The sequence below is a fragment of the Homarus americanus genome, unplaced genomic scaffold (genome assembly GCF_018991925.1).
Source record: "Homarus americanus isolate GMGI-L3 unplaced genomic scaffold, GMGI_Hamer_2.0 scaffold39155, whole genome shotgun sequence".
Taxonomy (NCBI): domain Eukaryota; kingdom Metazoa; phylum Arthropoda; class Malacostraca; order Decapoda; family Nephropidae; genus Homarus; species Homarus americanus.
Window position 1 is genome coordinate 4,710,818 of NW_024737042.1, and position 14,103 is coordinate 4,724,920.

At 42.3% G+C, this 14,103-nt stretch overlaps 1 protein-coding gene across 5 annotated transcripts in view; it reads right to left on the reverse strand.

The window, feature by feature from the left end:
• Positions 1–14,103, reverse strand: part of LOC121872610 — a 169,674-nt gene that overhangs the window by 94,225 nt on the left and 61,346 nt on the right. The window contains exon 1 of one of the 5 annotated variants that reach the window (XM_042375488.1): positions 9,980–10,467. The exons of the other annotated variants lie outside the window; for them this stretch is intronic. Within the exon in view, the coding sequence (XP_042231422.1) occupies positions 9,980–10,006 (27 nt within the window). The 5' untranslated portion in view covers positions 10,007–10,467. Of the gene's footprint in view, positions 1–9,979; positions 10,468–14,103 lie in introns of those variants that run through there. 5 annotated transcript variants of the gene reach the window in all.

Genomic DNA, 14,103 nt, shown 5'->3' on the forward strand with positions numbered 1-14,103 from the left:
AATATAAACAAATACAAGAGGAAACATTACAAGTTACAAATACATTACATCAAAATCTTAAGTAATCATTTGGTGTTGATGCCATTAACAAGTCACAACCAAAACAAATGGAACATAAATACTTAAGTCATTGATGAGATATATTTATAAGTATACAACAAATAAACAACAACAGGAAGAGAGATAAGAAAGTAAACAGATAACAAAATGGACGTTGTTATCACGAATTTGCAACAAACAGAAGATAAGAATAACAACATCTACAAAAAAAATAAAATAAAAACCAAAGAAATTAATAAAAAAATAAGAACATCTCCCCTTACGCCATTTTAAAAACGTCTGTGTAATATTTCGAGGCCAAACCACCCAAGATAATATGATACAGTGTACACAAAATACATATTGCAAAAAAAAGGCGTTGACTCGAGTTTCAGATGCCATTAGGAGAGTGATACCGGCAGTTTGGGAAGTAATAAACGAGTGAGATGGTTAAGATATGCAAATCACCACCCACCACCACTACTACCACCACTGCAGTCACCACCAATACTATCACCACCGCCGCCACCACCACCCATCATTACCCCAACTACCGTACTACTACTATCATCATCACCACCATCAATACTACCACCAATCACCACCATCTCCGGCCACTATTATCGATACTACCACCACCGCCTCTAACACCAGCACCACTACCAACAACTATCACACCACCTCACACCACTACCACCACCATTACCTCTACCACCACCACCACTACCAACAACTATCACACCACCTCCCACCACTACCACCACCATTACCTCTACCACCACCACCACTACCAACAACTATCACACCACCTCCCACCACTACCACCACCACTACCTCTAACACCACCAATACCAAAAACTATCACACCACCTCCCACCACTACCACTACCACCACCACCACCACCAACAACAACAACAACCACCTCTCTCCTCCAACACCACTCACCACTACCACCCTCTTAACCTCCGCCTTTCACCTTCAAGAAGATAAACTTTGCACACTGGGGATCATGCTAATTATTACAGCTTAATTTCGCTGCAGAACGCCTTGGCTACGACTCTTCTTATTGCCTATAACACTGCTAACATTATACGTATGTCTTATGATAACACCGCTATAATTATTTCCTATAACACCACGATGATTATTTCCTATGATAACACCGCTATAATTATTTTTATTTCCTAATAACACAGCACCACCCTCTGTGTTCTAATCCTCTCTTAACACCACCCTCTGTGTTCTAATCCTCTCTTAACACCACCCTCTGTGTTCCAATCCTCTCTTAACACCACCCTCTGTGTTCTAATCCTCTCTTAACACCACCCTCTGTGTTCTAATCCTCTCTTAACACCACCCTCTGTGTTCTAATCCTCTCTTAACACCACCCTCTGTGTTCTAACCTCTTAACACCACCTCCGTGTTCTAATCCTCTCTGTTCTAATCACACACCCTCTGTGTTCTAATCCTCTAACACCACCCTCTGTTCTAATCTTCTCTTAACACCACCCTCTGTGTTCTAATCTTCTCTTAACACCACCCTATGTGTTCTAATCTTCTCTTCACACCACCCTCTGTGTTCTAATCCTCTCTAACACCACCACCCTCTGTTCTAATCTTCTCTTAACACCACCCTCTGTGTTCTAATCTTCTCTTAACACCACCCTCTGTGTTCTAATCTTCTCTTAACACCACCCTGTGTTCTAATCCTCCCTTAACACCACTACCTCTGTTCTAATCCCCTCTTAACACCACTACCTGTTTTAATTCTCTCTCCTATGAGCTAATAATTCCCGCGGTTCCCAGACTAATTACAACTTCTGGGCTAAACTGTGAGGAGATCCTAATTACCCTCCGGAGTTTAATTAATCCAAGGAGTCGCCACAGCTCCCCCCGGCCAACAGCGCCTCCTGCCCCACCTACCCTGTAACGAGGAGTGTGTTGACCCCTTGAGTACGATATACTAATTAGCCCCTGCAGTACGATGACCTAATCTCTTGTGTGTAATGATTAAACATTTTGAGTACGATGACCTAACCTCTTGTGGACAATGACTTTACATTTTGAGTATGATGTCTTAAATTCTTGAGTACGACGACTAAAATTCATGAGTACGACAACTAAAATTCTTGAATACGATGACTTTACTTACCTCATAGTATGAAGACAGCTATAAAAATCCTTCGCATATAATAAGCGTTGACTTAAAGCGAGTAATTAATTTTGTACTTGTAAAACACAACTTCTGGGCGCTGGTGTGGTGTGAAGGTGGTGGTGCGGGAGGGAGGGTGGGTGGGTGGATGGGTGGGTGGGTGGGACTGGTTTACAAGGACGCTATTTACATGTAATGAGGTGTGGCAAGGTGAGACAGGGCGAAGCGAGGGTATAGATAACGACAGCGACACTTGACATTTGAAGGGTAAATGCCGGTGAGGAAACAGATGTAAATGTCGCCCAAGTGACGGAAGGTAAATACCACCTGGGTGATGACTGGTGGCCAGGTGCCCTTTCGTCCCCCCCGAGAGATGGGCAGATCAAGAGGTCATGCACTGTAGTCTCCTTCACTACCGCGTTTACAGGGGCTAGTCATATACTAAACATTCCACAAATCATTACATTAATATATTTGTTTTAATATTGTTTAAATGTTTACTATTACGAGTTCCCTTATGTCGGACGTCAACAAACACAATGTTGCCACACTGGACAAAACCTGACGAGCTCATGTAAAGGCACTAGTGAAGGGGGCTGTACAGTGATGGATCTCCGATTATAGGCAATGGCTCCACTACCTCACTCGACTCCGTACAGATTATTGTTGTGTAAATGGATACAGATCTGGAGAACGACCTGACGCCTCCATCCAGGGAAAAAATAATATGAACGTATATTTTTTTCTGGGTAAATATGGATAGTTGGGGATGTTTCTGTGAGAGAGGAGCACCACAGCATAACACATCTATTACTGAAACAAGAATGAATTGCATGCCAACGAATGGAGGGAGAATTTCGCCCGTGTGTGTGTGTGTGTGTGTGTGTGTGTGTGTGTGTGTGTGAACTTCCCCTGCCTGCCTCCCACCACCACCAACACCCTTCCACCAAGAACATAGGCCTCATAAGTCATAAATCCCCTCATTTTTTTCTCCACTCGCATTCTCTACCTCACAACACAGCACGGCACAACACACCACACTCAACACACACACACACACAGCAGAGAAACACAGACCAATCGAAGTTCCTCCTATCCCATACATACATACAAACATTCACCTAACTTGCAGTACACCAGTATATTGGGTCAAGGGTCAAAGACTGCCTCCCGTGGATATCATAAGGATTATTTTTCAAAGTTTGCTCCATGTTTGTCCAGTCTCTCACCAAGCACAGGGCCTCACGGAAACATTTGAAGGAATATACAAGGGAGTCCATCTGTTGTTGCCAGGCTGTTTCCATAAAGTGCTAACCTTCAGTGTGGAAAAAGGCTGGCAGGATGAGTAATTGACTGGTTGGCTGGCGAACGATCAAACAGAGGAAAAAACGAACTAACTAACGGACAAACAAAGAGACAGGCGAAAAAACACAAAAATATGATTCGTCGCAATATCGTGCAAGGTATAAAACATTTCTGAACGCGTGTGGCACAGAACTGGTGTATGAGCGGTGTCTGGTCAAAAGCTATCCCTGCACGCGAGTCAGTTAGTCTGGGTGTGGTATTCATAGCGCTGACTATAGCTGGTTTATACTCAAGAGACTTAATGTGTCAACACGACCTAAAAATACCTCTGGCTAGGCGTCACCCGGCACTAGGCCTAAAGATATTTAAATAAAAGGCCGTCAAGGTGAAGCTTCTGACAACTGGCCAATAACATTTTAAAAGTTTCAAGGTAATCTAAGAAGCACCCCCACCCACTCACGCACAGAACCCCTTACCTAGGAAATACCGACGTCATTTTTTTCAAGTAATGAAACTTATATTTTCTGACACTATGTATTTACGTAAGTTGAAGTATTATTATTAACTACATATAAAAAGTAAGGAGGGTTGTGGTTATTTATCTCCCCAACCCTTCTTAATATATTAGGCTCATATTAAACGTCCTATCTCATGTAAAAATGCCATATAAAGTATAGAAAAAATGGGTTTCATATACAAAGAAATATGACGCCGTTATTTTGTACATAAAGGGTAGGAGTTGGGGGGGGGGTGTTACCGGGAGAATACTTTAGGCCAGCCACACACACACACACACCTGTCAACAACAATTTGCTCACACTAATTTACGGCTTCTACAGAGTCACGTCGACATATCTTGAAGCTCATTTGTATTGTAATGAGACTAATTCTATTTTGAATATAAAGGTAGAGAGGAAATCTTGGAGTGAAGAAAATATATAATACCTGATACCTGTAAGACCCGATGCCTGTAAGACCCGATACCTGTAAGACCCGATACCTGTAAGACCCGATACCTTTAAGACCCGATGCCTGTAAGACCTGACATCTGTAAGACCCGATACCTGTAAGACCCGATACCTGTAAGACCATTGTATTTTAATAGGTCATGTCTCCTGTGGTGGGTTACAACACACCATTACTGACAAAAAAAAAGAATATCAAGGACAGACAGATGAAGGTCAGCCGTGTGAGCGTGGCCGCGGCTCTCTGCCTGATAGAAATCCCTCAAGGTTTCAGATAATGACATAATAACTAATGCAGAAGACAGGTTAAGGTTTTATGCACATCACACCACACCCAGCCACATCACACCACACCCAGCCACACCACACCACACCCAGCCACACCACACCCGGCCACGCCACACCACGTATACACTCACTACTACACTCTGGTCACGGGGAAGTGTTTACAGCTAGTGTTTTATACATCAACAGTCCAACAACATCACTACACCTGCCGGGATCCTGAACACGAGTTTGTATATTTGGTTTGTGCCCAAATCCTGCCCCTACTGACCTGACAGATTGATGTGTTTCTCGTGTGTGGGATTTATTATTATTATTGTCGCACACTTTCCACCAACACCTGTTACACTCGACACACACACACTGATCACTCGTCTGTGTTTACACCTAGCGGATTACACAACTACTCCAGCATAAATCACAGATAACGCGGGAAACCTGACGCAATCTTTTTCATCGTATTGCCACAAGATGACACAACCTCTTGCAGGAAACCAATAGAAGAAAATGGAGGGTGTGTTCAGCCTCTTAAGTTTTCATTCTGGTTTGGTTAGGTTAGGTTATATAATGAAAAGTTTAGTTAGCTCAATTTCGGTTAAATTAGATAAGGAAACCAAAGATTAGCCTAAATTTAGAAACGCACAGGTAACCCAATTTTAGTTATCTCAAATAGTCGAAATAACGATCGGGTTAACTAAGGCAAAAACTGGCTCAGGTTAAGTGAGATAAAGTTAAGTGAAATTAAGTTAAATCACGTTATCACGCGCAAAAGACCACGTGACCTAGAGGGCGGGGCTGAAACGTGTCACCAGCCACCGTAACCCGAGACTGTGAGAAAGACGGTTTTTATGAGCGACTAGTGTGTTCCTGAGACCACAACACCAAGTACAGTACCACACAGTTCTCGGCCTCGCCCCCACCATACAGCACAGTTATACCACAGTCACCCTAAAGCAAGTGATGATGGGATTAGGGAAATGAAGTCCATCGCCACGTATTGTGTACCGTACTGTGTGAGGCAACCAAATAGGTCAAGCTTTACGAATATCGAAAAAAATACCCACAGATATTAAACTACCTATTTCAGCATGTTTCAGCTTTTAATTAATCCATACTGTATATAGTAGAATGTAGAGCCTGACGCTTTAAAAAAATATATATAATTCTTAAACGTGATTTATATAATATATCACAAGCTATTTACTAATAAAAAAGTATACATACATTAATATATTACTCTATGGCCGCCCTCACTCAGCTGGTGTAAGGGAACAGCCCGACTCTTCCCCTCTCCCAGGCATGAATGTTTTAACACACACACACAACACTAGACTCTGTGCTACAACTTGAACTCTCTTGCAACATATTTTACCACTTAATAGGGCCATTAGTGATGAGTCTTCATCTGTCTTGAAATAAACGAAAGTAAAAACATCATAATATACTCGCAGAATTTCAAGTGGATCACACACACACACACACACACACACACACACACACACACACACACACACACACACACTCAAAGACCACATGCGACATTAAATTCCCTTAGAAAGTTTGTCAGACAGGACTGTTACGGTATCACAAACATGTCTTTTATGTGGAGAAAACTATAACGTCAGACATACATACATACATACATACATACATACATACTGTACACCTACCTCCCTTTGTACTCATGAAATAATCGTTCTTGTCATTCTTCGTCTGTGTGTGTGTGTGTGTGTGTGTATTATTTCTCCCTAACAATATCTGATACACTTGATATTCAGCACGTGCCGCCGTCAATAGTGCTAGGAGTGGCAGCCTCTCCCTTACACTGTGATGTGGGCGGCGGGTGGGGGGATTTATCCACCTTTAAAGCAAACACTCGCCAGGCCTAACAAGGACGATGCCACCACTACTCACTGTCACACTCCTACGTCCTCGCCTCACCACCTGCAGCAAGACAGAGGCACAGCTGCTACCCTGAACCAACACAATAGCCGCGGCGAACTGTGTCTTGATTGTGTAACTCTGTCGTGATTGTCATTACATCAATGGCATGTTGTTTCTGATTACCTCTGTATCCTCGAGTCCAGTCTCTCTTTATCCCAGTTATGTGTTTTATATATATTTTCTACACACTGTTGATGTTATACTGTGATCTGATGTTAAAGATATACGCCATCAATTATCTGAAACAATCATCCAACAAATTCATTACAATTATTTCTATTATTATCTTTTAGGGTTATTATTGTTAGTTTTATAGTATTTACAATCATCTTCAATAAAAAACGTAAGCATAGTTGTAGGTTTAGATATAAAGGGGAGACAGCTCGCAAAATGGTAATAAATCTATCGTTATCTTATCTACCAACCGAGGCGTCACCCTTACTAAAGATTGTATATATATATATTTGAAGCAGGATGTGTTCTGAACGGTTGAAGCTTATATGATACAAAAAACACACACACACACACACACACACACCCCGATAGCGAAAACTTTTACCATGGGCGCCATTGAAAAAAGTAATCGGTAATATATTTCAACCACTAGAAATTCCAGACATATTTAATTTATTCTGCCTTATAAAATTCACTTATCTAAATTACAAATCAAACAACATCAGAGGAATAAAAATAAAGCCTGAGATACTGACAGGTAACAAGACTCAACACCGTACAGCACTAAGCGACAAACATAATGACGATGTTTAGGATAGTCCACCTGGTGACCTATTCGTCGGGGGCTCTTACCTCATAGACTTGATAGCTTCCGTTTACCTGTTGCAATCACTGTTGAATGTCCGTTAACGTGAGTCTGCCAGGTTCCTTGGAATTATCATAAATAAATGTTTCTGGGTTAAGTTATTAAACCCGAATGGTCTTTTCTCTATTTATTAAAGAAATAAACTATTGCACAAATAAATATAACACCGCAATTAACGCTAAGAGCTGTGGGGGTTAATGAGTGAATGGCATTTATTTGTGTTTCAATTTCATGGTAAGCTGGACAAATTTGGTTGACTGTAACTCCAAGTGTGTCAGATCTTCTTTATAAAAGAGCAAACCTGACATGTGACCTTGACCTTCACCATAGTGGCTTGGGAGCTGGTCTTGTTGACATTCTTTTCAGTGTATCCTTATCAAAATCCCTTGATTGGTTTATATGTCACGGAGCGGACAGAAAAAGGAAGGGGGGAGGGAGGGATGAAGTGAAGGAGCAGGGGAGGGAGGGAGGGAGGGGGGAGGGAGGCACGAAGCGACGCACTGTAAATGCCAAACACACAGTAGTTTCTCTGTCACCAAGTGTTAAGTAGTCACAATAGTCTAAGAGGTAGTGGTGTGAGGTATACACTACAACTATAGTGACCGATCTGCTTGTCTGAGTCTTCACGGTTGCTAAGGGACAAACCAGGGAAGGCAGAGTATAGTCGATGGTTTAATTAACTAAGTGAGCTAAGCCTTGTGTTATCACGGAGCGAGGCTTATATGAGGGCAGGTGACGGCATTTTATAGCTACCAATTACTCATTAATTTAACTCATAAACCTCCTCCAGCGGTAAGGTTTGGTTAAGTTAGGTTTAAGTTGGGTTGAATTTGGTTTAGGTTGGGTTGGGTTAGGTTGGAGACACTTATTTACATGTACGCGCCTAGAATGTTCCATTACTGAATAACTATCTGTTGAGTACCTGCAGTGAGAAAATAAATCGTGTACAAAAAAAGAGGTAAAGTAGAACAATTAAACTCTCAATTTTCGTTCACAAATCATAAGGACCAGGAATTACACCAAACAAATAAAAACAATTCTGAGAGCTGAATATCACTAAGTATAAATGTTGTCCTTGAGCTTGGGTTATGGAAGAGGTCTTACGTGTTTTGTTGTTGTTTTACTGCCCGAGGTTTTCATCTACAAGACACCAGCTGATGAGAAAGACTGAGCTTACGGAGGTGTGGGGGCGAATCTTTCTACTACACTGACATCTATATGACATTAATATATCCTCGAGGGACTGTACACATCACTCTCTCTCTCTCTCGTGTGTGTGTGTGTGTGTGTGTAAGACATTAACCTGTATATAAATGCGGAATGACTTACAAGAGTTACTCACCTTTACACCAAGAACAACGAACTAACACACAAGTGGGTAGCACCACACACGACAGGAGACTTACAGTTTGTAGAGCACACACACACACACACTGGAACCCTCTCCCCACCGCCTACTCTCCCACTAAATCCTCTCTGCTTCCTGTTCAGCGCCAGGGAAAATATCTTACCTTTATTGTGACTCTACAGAACTACACCACCAAAAACACTTCCTGTTCATCACGACACTTATCACCCAATAACCTAGAGGGGTCTTCCGTGTGTTCCTCCATGCATTTATTTTCAATTTCCAACTTCTCCTTGACATCTGAGGTGCATCTCACTTTCCCCCAACTGTGTGTGTGTGTATACTTCCCGTGGGTGGCAACCTCTGCACACACCCTGCAGACTTGGGGCGTAACACCAGGCCGTTCCCACACGTGTTACAATGCGCCTTATAAAATGCGCTTTAGTTTACTGAACTAGAGATCCAATTGTTTATGTACCCAATTCTCGGATAAATAAAGTGTATACAAGTCTAATTATTATCATATTAAATATTATCCACACACAATATAAATATATATATATATATATATATATATATATATATATATATATATATATATATATATATATATATATATATACGCCAAGGACCTCCCTAACACGGTATAGTAACCTTCACCTGCTCTCCATTTGGGTGGCTCCCCTGATCTACACTCACTCACCTTTGACATCCAAGCACCTCCTTAAAGTAATTTCTCCACGTTTCACCTTCTGTAAACAATGTATAATGTGTTGTCCTGTTTGGTCACAATAAACGTGAAACATACTACTACTATTATTATTATTATTTACCTCAACACATTCCCCTTCGTACACATATATACACTTCTTAATTGTGATTCTATAACCTCCGTCTACACAAACTGCTCTTACCTCAACACACTTTTCACCTGTCCCCTGAACCTCCTACACCTCACCTCTCTCTCCCCTCAGCATCCTACACCTCGCCTGTCTCTCCTCGACTTTCTACACCTCACCTCTGCCCTCAGCATCCTACACCTCAGCATTAATCCCCTACACACCCCAACACCACGTCACAGGTGAGGTCAAAGAGACAAACAAAGCCAAAGAAAACTCACACTTCCGAGGCACCTGAAGAGCTTCATCCTCTCCTGGTGGGGGGGTCACCGACTAAGAGCCGCGTGTACCTGTTGGGTTAGTCCTATGCGGCGTCGAGTTCCTGATTGAATGCACATGTGCAGGGAGGAGGAGGAGGTCTCTCTAGCTCGGAGGCCACAGTGAGACGTGATCCCCGCCTGATGACCTTAACTCACGTCTCCTACCACGCGTTTTTTGCTCATGTTCAAATTTTGATAATGTTTCCACCGCGATGAATGTGTCTGTCTTATGTTGTCAACCTCGCTGACTGACAACTTTCGGATTTATGCTGGCAGATTCTTGTGGGTTTATTTTTATTTTTTATTTTTAATTTGGTTCAGTCACTGTTACGTCACTTTCTCTCCATCGCTATTACGTCAAGGAACCATCTCTCATTCTTCACTGGAGAGTATACGTACTTCTCCTCTGTGCTCTGGCCTGTGTTGGTATTGTTACACTAGAGAGGATCCTAAGAAAAAGAGAGGTAAGCAAATCGGATTTATTCCTTTGAAATTTCAACAGTGTAATAATACGATTTATTTTCTTTGATCACCTGAAGATTACATATACCCCAGCTTATTTCACCTTGAGATTAGACATCCCAGCTTATTTCACCTGATGATTAACCACCTAACGCTACCTGAGGGGGTTAAGTTAGGTTAGCGTTACGATGGTTAATCTTCAGGTGAAATAAGCTGAGGCATCTACTGTACATGTAATCTTCAGGTGAACCATTTTCCTTCCATAGGGCGTTTAAAAGGCCACGTATCAATAAGACCTTTCATCAATTTCTCTTTAATACACAACACGAGGATAAGACAAGGTACTGGAGTCGATAATCATCTTTACACAACAATAATCATGCAGGTAAACTCCCATCCCTTATATAACGAAGATAGAAATTCTAAGCACCTCATCAAATCTTTTACCACGAATAAATTCATAATCCTCCATTCAATAACAAAGTTCCTGAATAAATAAGAATTGCAGCTGCTTCCTCCCGCCTCCAGCGCACACACACACACACACACACACACACACACGACATACAATACAGTATATGTACGTAAAATGCAGCTCCTAATATTTACACATACGCGAAATTATACCCTAATATTTATACGTATACGATAATTACATCAACTAATTGTAAGTATATAAATTACATGTCCTAATATTTACAAATACGTAAATTACATCTCGTAATAATTCACAAATACATAAATTACATCTAATAATTACACTTATTTTCTCTATTCAGTTGCGCAAAATTATCATCTTTCACCACCACCAACGACACTAACCAACTATACGATATCTCAGGGTGTTGACACCGGCAATCACCGTCATTTAATGCCACCATTAGTGACAATTAATATGCCATTACAGTTACCTATTAACCCTCCCCACCGCCTTACCCCAGCAGCATTCCCTTCCTCCCACTTCATTACTATTAAAAAACACATAGGCGGAGGTAGCAGTAGGAGTAGCTATAAGAGAAGTAGCAGTAGCACCAAAACAGTATCGCCAGTAATAGTAACACAGCAATAGCAACACCAGGGGTACCAAAAGCAGCAGCAACAAGACCAAGAGTACCAGCAGCAGCAGCAACAAGACCAAGAGTACCAGCAGCAGCAGCAACAAGACCAAGAGTACCAGCAGCAGCAGCAACAAGACCAAGAGTACCAGCAGCAGCAGCAACAACAAGACCTAGGAATACCAATAACAGCAGCAACAACACCAGGAGTACCAACAGCAGCACCTAGCATCCCTGCCAACGGTACCACCTTCATGTCTCCTGCCACGGCTCAATCTTCTTCACTAATCTAATCGTCGTCTTGACAACTCACTCTCGATAACAAGAAAAAGAATCACAATTTTCATAACTTCCCCAACGCCCCCGCCCCCCTCCCCATAAACATCCCATTACACAGTTTCCTATAAGATTAAATCCCACCATCAATATAAATAAGTGGAAAAAATCTTACCATCATTAAGTGCACCAGATCCTGCGGCTCCAAGTCTGAAAACATATGTTGGTATACTATTACGTATTCCTTGTTATGTTAAGTAAGGATATGTTAGGTTGGGTTAGGTGGGATTCTGTCCTAGACCTTAAGCGAGTGATATTTTTCCAGCGATGATTACACGGACACACTAATATGAAAGATAAACTTCAGCTCATTGTTTGTTTGTGGTCCAATGGGAAGCTTAACATTGCCCTTACAATCTGCAGTAAAAAAATAATCCATAGATAAATATATATATAACTATATGAATTTGTGTCGTTTTTCTCCTTGGAAGGACAACCTGATTATCTCATTCTTACGCTGCCAACTCTCGCGGCAGTGTATACAAGTGTGAGGGAACAAGGTAGCCACTCACGCCAGCCTCCTCACAGGTGCGACTCATCACTAGCCCTTCGAGGTCACTCTTCACTCCAGGTTCCTCACAGTTTACACGTCACTAAATGAACCTCAGGGGATGAGTGAGGAGGCCAGTGCTTCCGGCAAACTACCAAAAACTGCAGGAGTGTGAGAAATACTGGAACGTGTTGCTTATTTCACCTTATGATTCACGCTAAAGTAAAAATAGGTAAGACGCAAGAGACCATGGAAGCAGTACTAACTAAGGATTACGAACAGCATCATTAAGTAGTACACACAGCGATTGGATCTCAGATACTTAAAGCACAACAAATTAAGAGCTTTTCAAAGTTATCACCCGTCATGTCAAGCAACAGTTTCCGTGCGATGGGCCGTCAGTTACTTCAAGCACAAGTAACACTGACACAACACGACCCTCTTACACCAAGCAGCGGCCATCGTGTAGTGGCTCGTCCATCACTTCAAGCAACAACCTCCCTGTGATGGGTCGTGTACCACCTCAGGCACAAGCACAACAAGCACACCTTAATATTACCTGCCTCACGCCTCGCCTTATAGGAGAGCAATACGGCCTGTGCCTCCTACACCAGTTCCTAACCTGGCCTGACCTAACCTGAAATAGCCTAACCTAACATAACCTTTCCTAACCCACACCAGTACCTAACCAACCTAACCTAAACCTAAACATACACCAGTACCTTTACCTTACCTTACCTATCGCTCTCTCCACTCCCTTGAGCCTCACACTCCATGACTTTCCTCAACAACAAAGCACAGCACAGTCTTCAAGTACCAGGTTATCGCATCACAGCTCACATAAACACCCTCGAGGTTCATTAATTCATCACCCACCGTCATCAAAACAAGGTTACTGCAACGTATCTCAAACTAAACAAGCCACAAGTTTATCAATTACGCAAACTCTTCAAGCACCAGGTTATTGAATAATACGGCCATGTTAAAAGTCAAGTTTATCTAACAGGAAACAATACGGCCATCAGGTCACCGTACCATACAACCACACACCACAACACAGCCATCAGGTCACCGTACCATACAACCACACACCAGAACACAGCCATCAGGTCACTGTACCATACAACCACACACCACAATACAAACACCAGGTCACCGTACCATACAACCACACACCACAATACAAACACCAGGTCACCGTACCATACAACCACACACCACAATACGGCCATCAGGTCACCGTACCATACAACCACACACCACAATACAAACACCAGGTCACCGTACCATACAACCACACACCACAATACAAACACCAGGTCACCGTACCATACAACCACACACCACAACACAGCCATCAGGTCACTGTACCATACAACCACACACCAGAACACAGCCATCAGGTCACTGTACCATACAACCACACACCACAATACAAACACCAGGTCACCGTACCATACAACCACACACCACAATACAAACACCAGGTCACCGTACCATACAACCACACACCACAACACAGCCATCAGGTCACTGTACCACACAACCACACACCACAATACAAACACTAGGTCGCCTTACCATACAACCACACACCACAATACAAACACTAGGTCGCCTTACCATACACCACACGTAACTTCTCAAAAAAATACACGACTACAGTATAACACAGCCATACCGTCACCACCCTTACCACAGTATAAACCTCCTCCTCAGTGTATCATGACGTGGAAAAAAAC